This window comes from Dromaius novaehollandiae, chromosome 12 (assembly GCF_036370855.1).
Source record: "Dromaius novaehollandiae isolate bDroNov1 chromosome 12, bDroNov1.hap1, whole genome shotgun sequence".
Lineage (NCBI taxonomy): Eukaryota > Metazoa > Chordata > Aves > Casuariiformes > Dromaiidae > Dromaius > Dromaius novaehollandiae.
The window spans coordinates 20,682,531-20,702,552 of NC_088109.1; the positions used below are offsets into that span (position 1 = coordinate 20,682,531).

At 45.4% G+C, this 20,022-nt stretch overlaps 1 protein-coding gene across 6 annotated transcripts in view; it reads right to left on the reverse strand.

Moving 5' to 3' along the window:
- FRMD4B (FERM domain containing 4B) overlaps positions 1-20,022 on the reverse strand; it is a 147,200-nt gene that overhangs the window by 4,351 nt on the left and 122,827 nt on the right. For all 6 annotated transcript variants that reach the window (XM_064519183.1, XM_064519182.1, XM_026110713.2 and 3 more), the window contains 10 exons: positions 12,808-12,884; positions 11,522-11,660; positions 10,848-10,989; positions 9,841-9,974; positions 9,632-9,751; positions 8,087-8,315; positions 4,702-4,758; positions 3,212-3,359; positions 1,871-1,996; positions 133-938 (listed from right to left, as the gene is read on the reverse strand). In XM_064519183.1, coding sequence (XP_064375253.1) covers positions 133-938; positions 1,871-1,996; positions 3,212-3,359; positions 4,702-4,758; positions 8,087-8,315; positions 9,632-9,751; positions 9,841-9,974; positions 10,848-10,989; positions 11,522-11,660; positions 12,808-12,884 — 1,978 coding nt within the window. The remainder of the gene's footprint in view (positions 1-132; positions 939-1,870; positions 1,997-3,211; positions 3,360-4,701; positions 4,759-8,086; positions 8,316-9,631; positions 9,752-9,840; positions 9,975-10,847; positions 10,990-11,521; positions 11,661-12,807; positions 12,885-20,022) is intronic.

Genomic DNA, 20,022 nt, shown 5'->3' on the forward strand with positions numbered 1-20,022 from the left:
ACGTCTACCTTTCAGGACAGAGCTCTAGCACTGATTAGACCCTGCTGACTTCACTGAGGCAGCGAGGAAAAAAGAATTTGATACACAGAAGGGACGTACAAAACACTTGGCACAGAGCAAATCAGGCATTACCTGAAGAAAAAGAAGAAACCCGACTGCTAGGAGAGCAGGGAACTTGCAGACCAGCAAAGCCCAAACTCCTTTGAGATCCTCTGTCAGACTCAAAGCCTGCCTGCAGGCTGTGACCCTGTTCCTTTTGACTGGAGGCACGTTGGTACCAACCGCGGAGATGCTCTGCTACTAAGGCCTTGTGAATGTTTTTGGTTATATGCTCCGTTTTAGCAACTTGCTTCCTTGGAAGCCTTAGGGTTGCATATGGGTTGTGCGGTACTCTGTCCACTTCGTCCTCATGGTAAGACCTGAGTTCCCTGTAACGGTCATATCCATAATGTGCCGATGAGCGATATGAAGGATTGACACTATACTGTCCCTCTGTATCACTCTCATAAACATATCCTCCGTTGTAATAAATGTCAGGTTCAGTGTAAGTGGAATATCCAGAAATATAGTAACTAGAGGAAGGCTGTTCCTGACTTTTGTGGTAGACACCATTCCGGACATCCTTCTGGGCAAGATTTGGCATACTTCCTGAATTTGCAGCAGAAATGTTTTGTTTCTTTGACCGTCTTCGACCCCTGGTCCTGTTGTCAAGTGTCTGCGTAGTATAATATGGATTGGGCGTAGGTGTCACACAGTAATATTCTGCACTGGACTGGCTAGTGTAGGATGACCCATCATCTAGGATTTCCGTGCTGCTGCTTCGCTGCGATTTTGAGAGGGAGAAGGCTGGCTTTTCGCCAGGGGTGTCGGACAGCAGGTGGGTTTGGGACTCCAGACTTCCACTGCGCTGCCTGCAGTGGTGGGGGGAGGCGTCTGGCCTGAAACACAGATGTAGGTTGGTTAATGTCACAAGCAAACATGCACAAGCAAACATGCACAGACAACTGGAAAGTGTGCGTGCGAGGAGTCTGACAGGCTTCTTCCCCAAGCAAAGCATAACACAGAATCAGTCTAGATAAAAGTATCCGCACTGCAAGAAATTCAGCTTGGCTGAATTTTACATTTGCTGCAATGGTAGGAGATTTCTCAGATAAAAATTCATCATGGTGAGCAAGTTAATCTGTGACAGTGACATACACAGGAAAGCACACAAACCACATTTTAGCAACGATTTACACAAGGGATCTCACTTTAGCATGTACTATCTGTGTAAGTATCTGAGCAAGGAGCAAAACATAGGAAGCTGGGTTTCCTGCAGCTCTGTGTCTCATGGTTGGATTACCCCAGCCAAGTAAAGCATGAGCTCTTTACAACATTATAACATTTATAGCATCTCTCCTCCGCCAGGATGGATTCTTGGCTGCCTAACAAAGTACTTGAGTGTGTGTTGCAGCTCTCCCCCCCAATACAGGCACTAATTTGGATCTCTCCCCTCTATCTGTCCACTTATTTTTCAGGCGGCTTGTAGGAACTTAATCCAGAGAAGACATCTGTCAGCTCATGAGCAAGTTTTCTGCTTTTTTTTGCGGAGCTGGGGAGGGTGGAGTGGGGAGAGAGATCACTGACGGTGTTTGTACTTGTGCAAGTGCTCTTGCTTGCATGTCACAAAGCTGGCGCAGGACTGTGCCAGCAGATGATGGCTGATTGACACTAACCTTGTGTTTCAAATATCCAAGGCAGACATTTCGAGAGCCTGACCCTGCTATAGGGAGAGTTGCACAGCACAGGACCCCTCATCCTCTTCACACCATTTGCTTTTATTCTTTTGTGGCCTAAAGTGGACATTGCACTCAAAATAAAGCCCCCTTACTGTAAGTGGCTGCTACTGTAGGCATTGCGTGTAAGCACGGGTGTCGTAGGCATGCTTCTCCCTCCATGGGGCTGCGGCGGTCGTTCCAGAGTTCGGTAAGGACTACTGTGAGTCGAAAGTGAGTCCCTGTAAGGGAAAGGAGAGAAACCCAATTAGGTTAAATGCAATGCAAGTCACAGCACAGTGATAATACATGCACCCTGAGTCTTTAAGAAAAAAATAAAAAAAAACCCCAAGGGCAGAAAAAGCAGGTAAAAGCCTAACTGAATATACTTCCCATGTAAACAACAGTATTTTTAAAACAAGAAAAATTTAACTGCCTCTTGCAGTTCAAGAGGTGACACAGCAAAGAAGGTCCTCGCAGCATGACCTGTAGGAATAGCTGCTGCTAAAAGATGAAGCAGAAGAGTCAGAAAAGGTAACACAGATGCAATTTAAAAATAAAACACAAAGTTACATCTGGCTATAATTCAACCTCAGAGCCTGATGCAGAGGATTCTTCTGCTTATCTTGAGGGATTGCTGAGAAAAATGCAAAGGCATGATATTGCCCAAAATGTCAAAAATTTTTAAGCATGCCTTCAAAGGCCTGATCATGCACTTCATAAAAGACAGTAAGAGACACTGAGATCAGCTGGAGTCCTCACACTGAGAACAACTAGCACTAAATCAGACCCATATTATATGATCATGCATCAGTAGATCTACCGGTAACCATGTGCTCCACAGAACTGCTCTTCTGGCACAGAAAAAGCCCAGTCCTGTGGATATATATAGGCACCTCAGCCATTTACTGCAGCTGGCATTAATGATGGTAGTGGGCTGAATCCCAATAATTCTATTCCTACATGGAGAAATTGCCATCAAGGCTTGTGTGAATTCTGTATGTTTTGACAATGTATCCCCTGAAATACTGATACAATCAGGAGGGATGGATATGGTTCAGTGTTACCTAAGCAATTAAACAAAGTCATCAGGAAAATTACAAGTTGTTTAATTGATACTGAAAACAAACCACAACAACAGAGGGAAAGGGTTCACGTACCAGTGGGCATGAGCAATTCTTTAAAGGCAGCCCTTGATACTAAACTTCTCACTCGTCTCAAACTTCTTCACAAAGCTTACGCTACCCTCCAGTTTCACAGAGACCAAAGACTACTTGTACACAGATAACTGTATTACTAAGCAGGAAATTTAGCCACTACAATCACAAAATTCTTTATCAGAGAGGAGTGCAAAGGCAGTAGACTCCTCCAGAGTGCCTTTTGGAAGTCATGACACGGACAAAACCAAGCTCATGCCAACTATGCAGAGAACATGGCGACACCAAGACATATGATACCTGGTATGTCTGGATTCGAAGAGCTGCTCATTTATGGATGACTTTCTGAGATGAATTCTCTCCACCCCGAGGGACTTGGGTGGAGGAAGCCTTGGAGAAAGCTGTGCAGAGCTGGTTCTTTGTGCTGGCACAGTAAGGGACTCACTGGCTGTTGGAAAGCAACATGTATTTTGTTAGCAAAATCTTACATATTTTTGCCCCGTATGCAAATCCATGGCCTCTGAGTAGAAATGCTCTGCACTGTGGAGACAAGGACAAAAGTTCTGACACCGGAGAGGTTCTCCCATATATGCCTGCACCAAGCTCTCCATGCAGAAGGGGCATCACGAAGGCTACTGCAGATTTTCGCAGTATTAACTGCTACAAAGATTTCTGCTTGGAGGTTTGCCAGATCACAAAGTGGAGCTTCCTTGGGAAAGCACCTGTTTGCAGCTCTATCCCTCCTAGAGCTGAGCAGGCATGTTCAGCTTCTGCAAAAGCCAATTCCCTTTCCTCACCGTTCAGCACTTCAGTTGAAAATGGCATTTTAAGAATTAGTTTTGAAAAACCACCTAAAAAGGGGGTGACTTCAAAGACAACTGAACGAGCAAAGACACTGACAGACAAATTTGGCTGAAGACAGTTGTGAAGGGGCTGGTGTTTGATCCTTGTTCTCACTTTGCTTAGGGCACTATCCAGATCCCATCAGAGCCAACAGGAAACTCCAACAAATACATACAAATGCAGGCTGAGCATCACAGAGAACGTGTTCACAAGGCAAAGCCCTGGCTCTTCTACTTGCACAAACAAGAATCAGGTGTAACTCCATTTTAAAGGGCCAGGTAGTTTATACAAGTCTAAAACTGGGACAAAGCGAGATCAGAATCAGGCCCTAACTGAAAAGTGAGTAATAATTTAGTTAATGTTTGTCCCCAAATGATGATTAGCCAGTTAAGGGAGAGGCAGGCCAAGTCCTTTCCACCTTGAAGAACAGGGTGTGCTTGTGTGTGTGCGCCTGTGGGTGGGTGTGTGTGAAATGAGTAAGCTAAGCAAACACCATACCCATGCAAGATGCAGCTCACTAGGTAACAGATGAATGTAAACAGATCATTAATGTTTCTGCATATCCTAATTTTTTGTAAGATTTAGTAGGTGTGAGGACAGATGGGTCAGGCATTTCCTCCCTGTTTGTAACTCCTCCAGCTGTTCGTCTGCCTCTGCTCAGGTACTAGGGACAAAGTATTTGCTTGTAAAGGCACACTGCCCTCATCTCACAAGTTAATCACACTACAACTATCTCCTCTGAAGAAGACTCAAATCAGCTGATGAAGCAGAAACTTTCAATAACTAAACCATTATGAAGACAGACTTATATCTAAGCTCTTTTCTTGCTCTCATATGAAATAATGAGTCATGGAAAGACACAATAAAATAGCAGGCTAAAGGATATTAAGTCAGCCAAAATAATACATCTGAACAGATGCACTTCATAAAAAGGATAACAAACATACCATCATCATAGGTTGTTGTATCAGACAGAGAGCTGCTTTCAGATGGGATTATATCATCTGCAAATGAAAACAAAGGCTTTAAACACAGGAGACTCGTCACTAATTTCCAAATATCACATACAGTTTATTTTCTAAAACTTTGGAGCCAGCTGATACTTGCAATGCTGCAATCTGTATGCTTTAGCCTTCGACAGTCCTGCTTTGCAGTACTATCAGGTCTTATTTGTTTCCGTTGCAGTTCTGCAGACAATCTACTTATCAAAGCTACCTCCACTATCAAAGAGACTTTTCAGCTGCAGTGGAAGTAAGGCCAAGATTTACAAAGGTATTTTCCAACTAACTTCCAAGAGATCCCACAGGGCATTTTGGTGCTTCAGTAGGATTTAGGTGCCCCCCCACACACGTAGACCTTGGCTGCTAGCATCTAACCTCCTTAGGCAGGCCTGAAATCCCACCAGGTAGGCACTACATGATTTTTGAGATTTGGCACTGAACTCATTTTTGAACGTTTTATCAGCATACAAGTTCTGTTTCAACTAAATTAATATCAGTTTGGAATAGTTCCACTGATTTCAATCAAGTTATTCCAAATTCCAGCAGCACAGAGAGCAGTATCTGCTATACAGATATTGCAATCTTTTTCTGTTTCTTTTATGTTTTGTTATTTATTCATAGGGCTTTATTGTAAGTGTCTGTCCTCTTGCCTTGATGTTACAGCTACCACTTATGCCCAGGAATGGCCTGTCCTTGCTAAGGTTTGGAACAGACCAGAGGAAGAGAAATCAAGCTGGCGATAAACAGGAGCACCTCAGTTAGAGAGAATTAACCCAGAGTGAAATCTGTTCCTAGGCAGTTACTGGCAAGACAAAAAGCTGGTGGGATAAAAAGTCTATAAAGACTTCCACCTGTGAGAGAGAAAAGCTACCAAAGACAGTGGCAGCTTGCATATCACACTTGCTTTTTCCACCAGCCATGCTGAGCATACAGAACACACATCGCTCCTTGCTGCGGTGCTTTTTTGCAAGCAAAGGTTTGGTCACAAGAATTTGTTAAATAAAGAAGTTCTTCAAGAACAAGATAACATCAGGACTGGCCCCTGCCCCAAGGCACCTGTCAGACCACTGAGGATGGGTTGCAGCTCCACTTGCAACCTGACACTGGAAAAAAGTTTCCGGGGAACTTATTCACCTGCATTTGATCAAGTGATGGTAGAATATGGAATTGGGCTTAGTGTAAGGAGGGAAAAAACCTACCTAGCCAAAAAAAAGAAAACAACACCCCAGCCTAAAGCTACACGGCTGGATTTACAGGTGCTCTGCCATGCTGACATACATGGGTGCTCTGAATTTAAATCCTAAATCTGTGCAATTCCCATGTCCTGCAAAAAGCTAAGAAAGCCTTTGAGATACAGAGGATGCAAGGCAAAGGAAGAGTGGAATATGTAGAGCAGGACAGAGTCCAGCACATGCTTCATCTCCCATCCCTTGGGGGCTGGAACGAAGATAGCTATAGTTTGATAAATCAGTGCTACTATTTAACCTGTCACTTCCAACAAGCCATTCCCCAAATTCACAGCTGCAACTGACTCACCACTGCTCAGCTCTCTGAAACCCTCTGCCTCAAGTCTGCAAGCACAGTCAGCAATGGTCAAAAGGCTACATGTAAAATCAGTTATTGAACTTGAAGCAGATGACAGCTTTGCTTCAGGATACATTAACAAATACACACTGCTATTGCAGGAGTCGGAAACTGGAAGGGAACTAGCTAACTTACTGCTGGCTAAATACATGCTGCCTTGCAGTCCTTACTGACAGGAAGAGAGACCCTCCTGACGCACAGAGTCCAGCACCTCCTGGCTATGTCCCGTTTGTCTCAGGAAGCAAACAAGGATGTCATGAATCAGACGGTGCAAATTGACGGGCTAAGTGGTACTTGCATAAGGACTGAAGGCTGCATACCCAACTCCCAAGTTCCTTGTTTTGCACAATGGTACAAAAAGCTTTGTGCAAACAGTGGTCATTGTACACAGACGATGTCTCACAGGGTTCTCGCTATTTACTGGCCTTCAGTAACTTCCTGTGTTATTACTACACAGCACTTGTCCCAGGTACTGCAGGAACTCCCACAACTAATACCTAAATTGGTGAGCAAGAGGCTGGAAAAACAGATGTTTTCCTCATCTCTGTCAATCAGCAACTAGCTGGGCCACATTAAAGAGCAATCATCAACATTTCAGAATAAGAACTTTGTGACAGTGGATAGTCCTGTGCTGCTGCATTTTGTGCTGGATGAGAATTCAAACCCAATTCTGAAAGGGAACTGGACACCAAGGGTTTCCCAGCAGAAACAGAGGCAGCGCACAGAAAAGTCTCTTCCAGGGAAAATGTATATTGGCAAGGGCTCTCAGCTCAAAGCCCAAGAGGTAGAACAAATGCTACCATCCCACCAAGGGTCACTGAGAGGGTGTCAATATGAACAGTAGAAAAATCTTGCATCTTCTTTCCCACTTGGCAGTTCCCAGGAAAACCCCTCCAAGAACCTCACGAAAGAGCACTTCCTCTGGGACAGAGGATGCAAAGGAATCAGTTAACAATTATCCATATCTATTTTCCCTGAGAGGGAAAAGTAAAACATGTTCTGAAACCATTAAGCACAACAGAAACTAGAAGGGCATGCAACACCTGTGAGTTTTTACTACTCCCAAATTCCTTCACTTAGCTTGGATACTAGCAAGTTTCTATGCTTTATCCTATGAAGAAGTTACAACATCACCTCCCTCAGGAAGATTACTTTTTGAGAATGGAGACGCCAAGGCTATCTGTTTTCATTGTGATCATCACTGGCAAATAGATTTAGCAAAACATCTGTACAACACAGTTCACATTCCTAATCTCTTGAGCTTTGCTTGTCTTGCTGGAAATCAGTAATTTTCAGTTGTGAAACAAAGTCTTTGGTCCCCATTTCCTTGATCCCGTAAAAAAATTCATGCATTCTAGTTTTGTTAGGACTGCAGCATTGCAGAAGGAAAGGGAGAAAGATCTTGCGTGTGGCAGGCTAGAAATACAACTACAGTCAATACGCTAGGAATTAAGATACCACACCAGTTTCGACTGAGATGCTCCTGGCAGTCTTTCCATGCATAGCATTCTTTGGTCTGTACCTGATGCTGCAACATGTCTGCACTTGTTTCTAAAACTGCTGTCTATTCTGCCCACAGCCTATAAACAGTGCACTTGTATCAGCTGCAGCAATTGGATCTTTTTTTCTTATTTAACTGCCACAGAGGAGATAAAAATCACAGAGAGGTGGTGTAAACAAAACTTAAGTGAACCAAATAACTTTTTCTTTCTTTTATCATCTGAAGACGGGGAATTCTCTTGTTTACCTGGTAGAGTAAAAGTTGATTTCTGGGTTGGTTTTTTGCCACACTTGATTCTATATTCATTTATGGAATTTTCTATCTCTTGAAGCTTTTTTACAGCATCGGCATATTCTTGCTTTCTTTTCTTCTTCACATTTTTGCACAAGTCTGGCTCACTGGCAAGTTTCTTTGCAGCTTCCACCAGCTTTTGCTGTATGATAAAATTGCTCTCCAAGTCCTGCAAGGTGGGATCCTGCAAATTCATGAGATCAGTTATTTGCTTGTACCGAGGGTAGATATTATCTAAGGTTATGGAAAGACATATCTCTGTGATAAAGAAGTAAAATTTTGAGCACAAACCACAGAAATTCCAAAGTTCATACACAAGACAAGCTTGGCATATAAAAAATCCTTAGATCTCATTTCTACAACTAACACACGATTATGAGATCTTCTGAGAAAGGTCCAAAGCTCTCAAGCCTAGCTGACATAAGTTAGAGATCTAAATTCAAGTTTAGGTCCATCTGTTAAACAAGCCAAGTGGCAGGCTGCTAAACCTTCTGCTCCAAGACAAAGCCTGAAAACATTTGATCGAAATCTCTACCTTACAAAAAATAAAAATGGAAATTGATATCATCATAACTACATAGCAGGCAGTTGGAGGCTTTAATTAATTGTTTGTAAACAATTTCGAGCTGCTCAGATAAAAGGCACTGCAGAAGTGCTAAGCAATGCGTTGTTAAATCTTGTCAGTGGGATTTTTTTCAATAGCATTTAGCAGTCTACATAAATCAGTTTGCTGCAGGCATAGATTATACCAGTACTGTAAGCCAGGGCAGCGAGTTTTGGTGAAAGACAGGTGCAAAGTGCCCAATACCGACTTACCACTTGGGTAACAGAGTTAGTGAACAGATCTCCTAAGGAACAGGAGGGAATGGTATGTGTCCAGAAACTGGCATATATCTGAATTAGCCTATCTCCTGAGTCAGTCTCTGCCAGCAAACTTCCTATTAGCTTCTTGAGCAACAGAGAGAGCTTTTACTTAGGTGGAACTTGCATTAATCCAGAGATAAACCTCCTCCTACTGTCACGCGGAGTTATCTCCTGTGCTCATGGACAGATGATTTTGTAAGGGGAACAGCACACCCCAGTCACACACTTGGTTCAAGCACAATCTCAACACTCCACAAATCAGCACTTTAGAAGAAAAGCAAGCTCATAGTCATAGATTGCCAAACTGCATTATGAACCCGCTCTTCTCTAATTAGCAGCAAAATTTCCATTAACATTCAAGTAGCAGAGTCAAATCAGGGGGTCAAGTGAGGTGATATTCAGGCTTTTTGATATGGCCATCTTTCTGGCCAATTCAAAGGGGGCATGCCTGAAATAAGGATGGTACCCTGTCTAAGTTTCCCAGCATATGCATGTGACTGTCCTAGCTGCCTCTTCTTGAATAGATAAATCAGGGACACAAAACAATCAGGAAAGAGTTGAATTATTTAGAAGTGGCTTTGGCCACCAGTCTGGCTACCCCACCTTTGCTGAAAAAACATTAACTGCAGTACCCACCTCTTCACTAGGGAGCAGGTTGTCGTCCAACTTGAATGCTGTGCCAACACGTCTTCTGACCTGCGGAGGCTCCTCTCCAGCACTCAGAGGATACTCCTTCGGCATCTTGCCTGTCAGCTCCTGGGGAATACAAAGGGCTCCAGGTGAAGGTCCAGGGGGAGAGGAGGGCTCTCACCCACCTCCACCACAGCATAAGGTGCAGTTCTCACCGCCTCTCGCAGGCAGATTTTCTTCAGCTCCTCAACTTTCTGAAGCAGTTTTTCTTGAAGGAGTTTTTCTTTCTTCTTTAGTTCCATAATTTTCTCCTTCTTTTGTTCTTCACTGACCTCTGAATCCTGAGAACCTGAAAAATACACTCTCTTTATTAGACAATTCGCAAGGAAAAGCCATTTTATTTCTTCCTGCAAGAAAGAACCAGTCAAGTAGGCTATTTTCCCAAAGGTGTCTAACCTAACAAAACTGTGTGTTCTTCAAAATGCAATATCCAACTCCTGTGTCATCCAGCAAGCGGGTTTTATGAAGTCTGCACTTATCCAACACCCCTAGGTATATAATCAGGCACTTAAATTTCAAGTATAAGATCCCCAAACCCACTACTCAGAATATAAAGCGAATCATTAGATAGGATAATCTTCATATATATGATCTAATTAATATTATAGCTTTGATTTTACATTTGATGCAGACACTGAGGCTCCTCACTTAACTATAGGCATGTCTACGTGGCAAGCTAAGCTTTTATTTTCCCCTAGGCCTCCTTCATAGTCAATGGAGAGATCCAAAGTCCCCTCTGGATCTGAATTTTATTTGGAAGCATTTCTCTTTCTCTGCCTGTTACTGAGGGAGCTCAAGGCAATTCGATTCCTAGCACAGGAGCTTAAAGTTAGCTAGGATCAGATTTCCCTTGGACTTTGATGAGACTTGCACTTAATTCAAGGACTGATGATTTCATAAACTGGTATCAAATTAATGATGGACCAAAAGTATATGGATGCCTGTCTTTAATATTATTTCACCTCCTTATTTAGATTGGGGGTGGGGGAGGAGGGAAATTGGTTAGTTATATAACTGTTATTATTGTTTTAGATATAGAACTAATACAGGTTTGTCACACGTAACACTGAATTTATGGTTAGCCAGACTCATTTTCCCCTTTAATGCACACAAGCCCCACTGTACTGACACTTCACTACCTTGTATTTACATGAAATATTACCTGATGAGATTAAACTGCCATTGCTGGCCATAATAAGCTGGTTTTTTGCCTCCATAGTTCCTAGTTTTGAAACTTTTGGCGTTCCCATCTCTGTCAGATCCATGGCAATATCATCCAGACTTCTAGCTGAAGGAATTTTTGCCTGAAGGAATTTAAAAAAAAAAAAAAAAAAAAAAAAAAGTCCATCATCATCAAGTTACCTCTAATTAGCTTCAGAACACAGGGTCACAGAAGATGACATTTCACACCTCATCTCCCAGTAAATTAAGGGCTAAAGCAAGCCCACCACACAGCAGCTTACTGTGTACTTCACTGCCCTAACATTCCTCTCCCCCCTCTAGCCCCCACAGCCTGAATTACCTCCAAACTCAAAATCTCTTCATTATTTGCACTGTGTTCAAAATGAAAATGAGAAAGAGACAAAAGAAAAAGCAGATTAAACACCGCGACATGGGAATTCCCTTTTCTGTGATTACATTTCCATACCACTTAATTGGAGGCAGGCTAAAAAGAATCAAACAACAATACTGTAGCTAATAGACTGCTCAAAGCTGACAAAAAACAATTTGTATTTTCTCTCTTGAGACTAGTTTATCTCTGGAACAACGTACACTGAAGGATATACAGAAAAGGTGTTAAAACTTATGCTTACAGAAAAATATCTTATAACTTACTTTGCTTTGCTTTCTGTCCAAGTAAAACTGGTGTTGACTGATTGCCATTACCCAGATGGATTTGATCAGAGAAGTGTTTGCGTACCAGGTTTGCACTACCAGTCCGCTCTGTCCAAAGGTCCTTCTTGACACTGAAATTCTAAAGAGGTGAAGAAAAATGCAATCTCAGGACATGCCTTTGAAGTTTCAAGTCCCAAATACCTTTCTCCTAGCCAGGCAAGGCTCACGGCCTGTATTTGAGAGACCTGAAAGCTCAAGAGAAAGCCCTTCCTTCTCCCCACCACCCTGGTGCTCCTGCCTCTCCTCCCTCCTAACTTTTTATAAATGGAAAGTCTCTCCCTGGTGAGTTTTGCAACACAGAGCAGAAGCAACTGCTGGGCTGTTAGTTCAGCAGCGTAACTGAGGTGTTACTGAGACCAAAGGGCAAAGGCTGGGTAAGTTATAGATCTAGAAAGAGAAGAGACGGCCGTGGGATCCTGAAAGGAGCCAGGGAGACTGGACAGGGCGATCCGGGGACATTGCCAGAGGATCTCTGCCTGTTCAGGGGCACAGTGGGAGCCCTCAGCACCTCTGCCAGTGGCAAGGACAGCAACAGGGGAAGCGGGAAGGAAGGTGGAGTCCAAAATTCAGCCTGGGCAAACGCCCATCCTTCGCGCAAGGGATCTCAAGGTGAAGGCATGGAAAAGCAGGATGACAGCGAGCTCCCACCCTACTCGGCAGCGCTCCTTCAGGCCCCCAAAGGCTAAGGCTAGGAGAGGGGAGCATTACGGCCAAGCCGGGGAAGGGCAGAGCGTGAGCAGGGAAGCCGTGCCCAGGGGCTGCTGGCTCTGCTCCTGGGGTGCCTGCTGCACAGGCTCGTTGCAGCTGCTTCTCTGCAATGGGCGTCTAAGGAGAGCAGAGCAGCCAGCTTCTGTAAAAGGCGTGAATTTGGCCATGATTTTCCCTATACTCCACCAATTTCCTTGGTGGGCACCATCTACTATTTGCAAGGGAGACATCCAGAGCTGTACAAACATCACCAGTCGCTCCCCACTGCTCATCGCAGCTGTGATCTTCCCTGAGCAACATCCCTGAACCGCTTCTCGTCCATCACCCATAGCCCTGACTCAGCCCCACCAGACGCAGGAGCAGGCTCCGTATCCCAAAGCAAAAAGCAAACTCCCAGTTCTACGTTGAAATCAGTGCAATAAGGAAACCTCCCATCTCCACCAGTTAATGTGAAGTGACTAATACCCAGTCTGGGCAAACATTCATCCCCCTGTTACAGCTGCCTCCGCTGCTCTTACCTGCGGGGATCGTGCACTTCCACAGCAAATTTCTTTTCACGGAAATAGAGATTTTCCAGCTGCTTCCATTGAAATAGCTAGGAGAATTGGAGGGGAGAAGCAGAACACTGTCAACTCCAAAAATCACCAACTTATTTCCCCCTGGTTATACAATTCCAGCAAATTGCCGTTCCTCTAAATCTGTAGCTATGGCATAGACTCAGCAATAACTACGTTCATAAGATCAATAAAAATAAGCACATAAATATAAATACACAGGATACTCCTCAAGCAAGTTCTTACTCTTACAAACAATGCATTGCAAATTGCAGATTTTGGATTTCACCTGTGAAAAACATCTGCTTCCATCAACAGCACATTTCATTTCACTGCTAGACGTTCCTATCCAATAGATCTGCCTTGGGAGTATGACTAAAGTCCTTTTTGCTCTGACTAAATGCAAAAAAGCTAATCCAAAGTATTTGCATAGACTTCCATGGTCTCCATCCCCCAGTCAGCCCCAGAAGGAGCCCAGGGATCAGCAGCAGCCTGGGAAAGCAGCACGTCTCTCTTCTGGCAACGCCAGGCCTGGGTTCAGCTGGGCATTTTGGGACAGGGTACAACACGCATGGAGAAAGACTCGCTAGAGTGGAGGCCACTCACAACGCGTGCTCCTCCAAGGAAACCCCTGCTTTCTTGCACCGCACTGAAGGTAGCATCCCTGTGCCCGGCAGCGGCGCCCACGAGATCAGGATTTCCTGCGGATCTCCTCACCCTGCTCCCTCTGTACCCAAATCAGCCACCCTCTGGGGACGACCCCCCTCCAGCGGCAAGGCAAGGCAAGGCACCGCGGCTACGGGAGAACTTGGAGTTCCCTAAAACTACATATCACACCATGCTTCGTTTGAAACGCTCTTCAAATGGCTCATAAATAACACACAACCCAGTTCATATGTTTGCGGGGCGGGGGGGTGGGGGGAATCCGGCATTGCTTGTTCAGGGACCTTTCCGTGTATTTAGTCAGAGCTTTCCTCTCTAGCGCCGTAACTTCTTGTTAGTTGCTGCTCTATGAAAAGTGTTGTAATAGGAAGTGTCATTTACCTAAACCAATAAGTGTTTTTTTTTTTTTAAAAAAAGACCATTTATGTTTGTTTTACTGTGCTGCCTAAGTAAACTTATCTTTGTATTAAAAGTGTCTAATGCTAGAAGTGACTTGTCTGTCACACTACTTCAAAAAGTGTAATTTCTGTACTTCTTGCTGAGCTCCGAAATAAGTACAGCTCTCAAGAAACGCAGAGGTAACGCAGTGTCTCCGAATGTTAAGCAACGCATACGGCGGTACTCCAACACCCAACACCCCCTAACACAGACCAAGCCCGGCCAGGTCCCCTTTCTGCCCCAAACCACCCGTACCACCGCGCCTCATTTCCACCGCACAGGCTGCGCCCGTGAAGAGGCACGCTCACAGCACTTACCCAGCCCCAAACTCCCCGTCCGTCCTACCTGTCACTGAGTCCTTAATTCCAAAAGGAAAAGTTGCAGGAGCGACGTTAAAAAGAGGCAGAGGATGAAAGCGAGCTGCCCCATGGCTCCCGGCGGGCGGCCCCGCGCCGGCTGGCCTCGGCGCGGCTCCGGTTTCGCAGACCTCGCCTCCCGCCGTGACACACGCCTGACATCACCCGCCCGCCCGCTCGCGACGCCTCCCCGTTCCACCCTTTCCCCCAGAGGAAGGAAACCCAGAAACAAGGGAGGAAAAAAAGAAAAGGAAAAAAAAAAAAGCCGTGGCGGTCTGCACCGCGGAGGTGCGAGCCTTGAGAGCGCCGAGGGCTCGCCAGGGCGCGGGCAGCCCGACTTCCAGGGGCTCCATGGAGCAGCGGTGGCCTGGCCGGTGGCACCTCACCTCGGAAACCCAACAGGTTTTACCGGCAGCATCGCCCTGCGCCGCCAGCCACACGCTCGTAAAAATAAGGGGCACGCTGCCAGCAAGGCCTCCGCGAGCACGGCTGCCCCGTCCCGTCCCACTCCTGCCAGGCTTCGTCTGCTGCCGGTGGGAAGCCCTGGGAGGGGAGGCAGGAAGGGGAACCTGCCCCAGGTGCAGGCAGGGGGAAGGAGGAGGAGAGCCCAAGCTCGGTCCCCAAGGAGCCTCCTGCCAGAGGCAACAAGTGTGCTGGGGTCCACGTTCCCCAGGAGCCGCGCGCCAGCACCCGGCCAGCGGCTGGATGCGTCAGGGATCCTGCTCCAGGCCAGATCATCTGCCCTGGTGCAACGTGGAGAAGGAAAACAAAAAGCCCCTCTGCATGTCTGGGGAAACCGCCTGGAACGGCCTCAGGACATGGGCAGAGCTTTGCCCCGTTTCTGCCCACCCTGCAGCGGCTGGGGGAGCAGATGGGCTCCCAGCACCTTCACAGCTGGCTGCATTCAGCACAAAGGCGCTCGGGAGCCGGACCGCTGCGGGCTCGGAGACGCCAGCTCCCACGGCTATTGCCTCCGCTGCGGATCCCCTTCTGCAGCGAGCAGGAGACCGGGGCAAGCAGCATTTTATGTTCTGCGCACCCGACCCATTTTTGCTCTTAGGGACGGAAAGGTGCCATCTCCTTGAGCTATCTCACCCAAGGACAACATAAGCTCTTAGCAATCAGTTCACCTGGCAAACTTCTCCTGCAGTCAGAAGTAGCACCTGAAGTTATTTTTCTCCATAGATGAATCCAAGATGAATGACTGAGGAGTTTCAGAGTAAGTTGTAGACAGATAACATTCATACGGATGCATTTAAAAATAATCACCAATGAATGTATTAACAAGCTTGTCTAATATTTCTCGGTTCATGAAGGCGAGAAGAAAAAAAGGCCTCCCAATATAAACAAGGAAAAAAAGGAATAAATCACAGTAATTGAAGTTCTATAAAGTCCTTCAAATAAAATTTGTTTTCTAAATTGTGGTCAAAGGTCTACACTCAGGAAACTGTCACCGCACGCAGAGCTTTCCCACTCCCTCAGATCCTAGCTAAATCATTCTTAATTTCAATTTCACCTAAATTACATGTGTATTAAAAGACAAAAGAGTTGTAAAAAAAAAATCTTGAAACTGGTTTTTGAGGGCAGGAGGTACAATTAGGAATAATTAAAATGTCTTTGTGGAAGTTTTGCAATATATGTTCTCTTTAACCAGATGATTAGGTCCACCTGAGCTAATGAATGTTTTCTTAATAGACCTCCCATCCATTTAGATTGTCAGATCCTTAAATGCTCAAGGAAAAACTCCCATTCAGCACATTTTTGACTCTACCCAGAATTTGGCCTGGTCAAGCTTTGCTCTGTTTGTTTTGTTTTGTTTTGTTTTGTTTTTTTTTTTTGGAAAAGGCAGAGGAGCAAAGCTAGCTGATTATGCCTCATTAATCACACACCTCTAGGCATTAATCAGACTTTACCACCCAGCTGCAACTTCTGAATGTGAAAGGTTTAAGCTTCCCCCATTTCTGCTTCAATCCTGTTCTAGATACTCTAGAAACAAAGCCCCCAAAGATACTGCCCTCCTAACCCTCTTCCCATACAGAAAGAGCTTGCAACTGTAGTCTAACAAGACCCAAAGCAGACACAAACTGCTTAAGGAAATAATCGGACACCTTAATAACAGAAGCAGTTTGTTTTTTTGTTTGTTTTTTAAACCTGGCCAATCTTGCACACAGTTTCGAATAAATTGCAAGTCTGTCTGGGCCCGACAGCAACAGTTGAGGCTTGCTGGCTCCAAAGATCGGCCCCATCAGGCTGGGAGCTGGCAGAGCCCCTCCTTGGAGGAAGGTGCAAGGAAAGAGTCTCACGCCAGGAAAAGCACCTCTGGGAAGCCAGATGCTGCTTTTGCAAGGGAATGAAAATCTGAAGAGGTGAAGTGTGAAACTCAAGGCTTGGGAGTGAGCTGTGACTAGGGCTCGACTGCCCCCAGCCTCACCAAGGCGCAGCTCCACGGCTGTCCCTGCGAGGAGCGCGCGGTAGGTCAGCCGGGAGGTGCACGCTGTGCTGCAGCGCGTGCAGCCCTCCCCTCAGGAGGCTCTTCCAAAGCATCTTGTGCGACCTGCAACCAGCATCCCTGTAACTCGCTGCGAACAGCAATCTGCAGACAAATCCGGCAGTTCGGACCATGGAAACAGAAGAGATCGCTGCCCACAGGAACGCACCCCACCCCGAAGGAGACAACTACCGCCCCGCCAGCAAGGCTGGAAGAGGGCCTGGGCTGCACCCCTCAGCTGCAGATTGCCATCCGGCAAACTAACGTCAGCCGGACTGTTCCGGGGGTTAACGTGCCGAGGTGCCAAGGGAGGTGCTGGAGGAGGTGACAGGAGACCCAATCTGCCGTGCCTGCTCAGACGCAGCAGCTCCTGGCAGAAGGCGGCAGACAGCTGCTCGCCGGTGCCAGCACAGCTTGGCAGAGCTCACCTGGAGGCATCCTTCATCTCTTACATATTAAGCCGGCGGTCTAAAAAAACATCTCTTCTTCAATCACATTTTTTCCTAATGCATTACGGCCCTTCCCTGCCAGGTTCTCACTAGCGCTGTCATTAATAAGGTGCAGAGATATCTCAGCAACAAACAATCGAATTGTCACAAAATGTGTTTTTTTCCAGACAAGGGATGCTCAAACAACTTTCTGCACATCTGGAAGGAACTGAATTTCGGAGCAGTCTTGTAGCAGCTCTGTGTTTACTTTAAATAATTACGTGAGCCGAGTATATTAAGTCTAAATCACTGGCTTCTACTTGGTGAGAAATAAACACAGTAAAAGAAATCTTTGCATAATCAGATCAGCCTGCTGAGAGCCCTGTACAAATGCTATTGTGTTCTGGACAGTTCAGCAAAGCGAGACAGAAAATTTACATTAAGTAAACGTTCTGCAAAGGAAACTTTCAGCATCAGCATTTAGATAGCGTACACTGAATTAAAAGAAAGATATAAATATCATCCGCTTCAAAACTAGCATACTCTAACAAAAACATTTCTGAGAACATAATGTATTCAAGACAACCAGCATCAGAGTTCAAATTCTTGTAGATTTGAAACAATACCGTAGCAAGATTATTTTTTTTTCCAGACATTATAGTTCATTTATCACCAGGGAGCCGCCCATAAAAACACAATGAAGTGGGAGAAAAAGCAAAGTCGTTCGGAAAGCAAGCAATCTGCCTTCTAAAATTTCCCACTCCTCAGAGTATCACCACATACTGGCTGAATGCAGTATACATTATGAAATTAGTTCAGTGTACGTCCCACAAACAGGACAATGCATTCTTTATCTCACCAGTGGGAGGAACACGGGCAGAGATGAAAGGAAGGCTTATTCAGCTCAAAACGGCATACAAAGCTCTGGGCACTGGGACCCGTTTGATGCATCTCCTAATTGATTCAGGAGAGCTTCGGGAAGGGGACCGTGGCATGCCACGCAGCCCACCCTCCGCAACAAGCAGAGGCATCGCTCCGTGTTAACTGGAACCGAAGAGAGAAGAGGCTCACAAAGCAGCAAGACCACAGAGTTAATCCCAGGTCTGAGCTGAAATCTGAACAAGGGTTACAAACCTGGTTATTTTACACCCTACAGGGCTTCAGGATTATAATCAACTGATTGCAGCCTCCAACCTGTGTGGAGTCGCTGCTTTTATCTGTGAAGAAAAAGCTGATTTTCCTAACTGTCACAAAAATAATTCTCCATTTTCAGTCTATTACAGCCCTGGAGTGAAGCGCTTTCTCGGCTGCCCGTAGCTTGCAGGGCAGGGTGAGCTGTCAGATGCAGGGCTGCTCCGCTGGAAACCTCACCCTGCACAGGGCAAGGCACCAGCCGTGACTTACAGCCACAAAACTCCTGTCTTCGAACCACCTCAGGACAACCAGCAAAATATTAATAGCTGGACTCAAACCTCCCCAGCCAGCATTCTTCAGGAGAACTGCTTTTATGTGAGCATTCCCACTGACTTCACAAGGGTTAAAGAAGACAAATAAAAAAAATAAGCCTACCCATACACAAACACACACACGGCAGGTTCTCCTGGTCCAGCCCCGAGTTACCAACTGCCCTTTCCACCATGGGCAAACGAGCTGTTCTGCTCACAGATGATTGATGTTACATGCATAAACTTTGGTGAGGCTGGGTGATACATATCTAGAGATTGCTTCATCCAGTTCTGCCTTGCGAGTCGTTTCCTGTGACGGGTTTTCAACCTTGGGCTTCACGCTGCTGTTCATCCAACAGCAACATCTTGGGACAACTGCTGTGCTCCAAGGCTCCTATTCAGACCTCTCTGCCTAAAGACCTACTTGGATAAAGCCAGAAGGGTCTGCTTTTTCAGGACGTTACTTGTATTTGTTGGGAATTAATTAATACTGCAGTAATCGGTGCATTATTTTTTATTTATATATATATATATATATATATATATATACATACACACACACATTATACATATATATATTACATATATATATACACATACACACACACACACATATATATAACTCTGACTACAGAGTTAGTTCCTTACAGATGCCTGTCACAAACACATTGAACAACATTAAACAAATGCAGCTATCTGACAGCAGCCCCGAATGCTGCACGCAAGACAAGAGGCGGCAGAATAAAACCGCCTTGCTGGAAGCCTGCCAGAGCACAGGGAGCAGGCACCAGCTCTGTGCAAAGCCTCACCTCGAAACTCAGCGGCTTTCCAGCTTCAGCTGCTATCAGAGAGGTCTGTGCAGCCAGCGATCACTTGTATCTTTCAAATCAAGAAAGCCCAGCTTGTTCTTGGTTAGATTTGGACTCGGCCTTTCCCTTTTATTTGGTTAATCAGAGGCACTTAAACATCACTAACTGGGAAAGTGGAGCACAATAAGGATTCCCTTTCCCAGATGGCTCAGGATAAACAGAATAGCACTTCTGATCCACAGTGTAAACAGCAGGATGACACCAGCACATGGCAATCGTGAGTTTGGCTCCATCCAGAAGGGCAAAGCAACAAAATTCTCTAAAATCTAGCAAAATCAGCACTTCTGCTCAGGAAGGTGGTCATAACTTACACATCTACACCCTCTTGCCTGTTGCTTTGGAAAAGGCTGTACTTGCTGACTCCTCACAGATTTGGACAAGCTATAAAGACTCTTCTCCTTCCAAAACATATTTTGATACATTCATGAATACAAACAAACAACAATACTGGTTAAAAGTAAACTTCTGCCTGCCCTGGCACAGGCAGCAAGA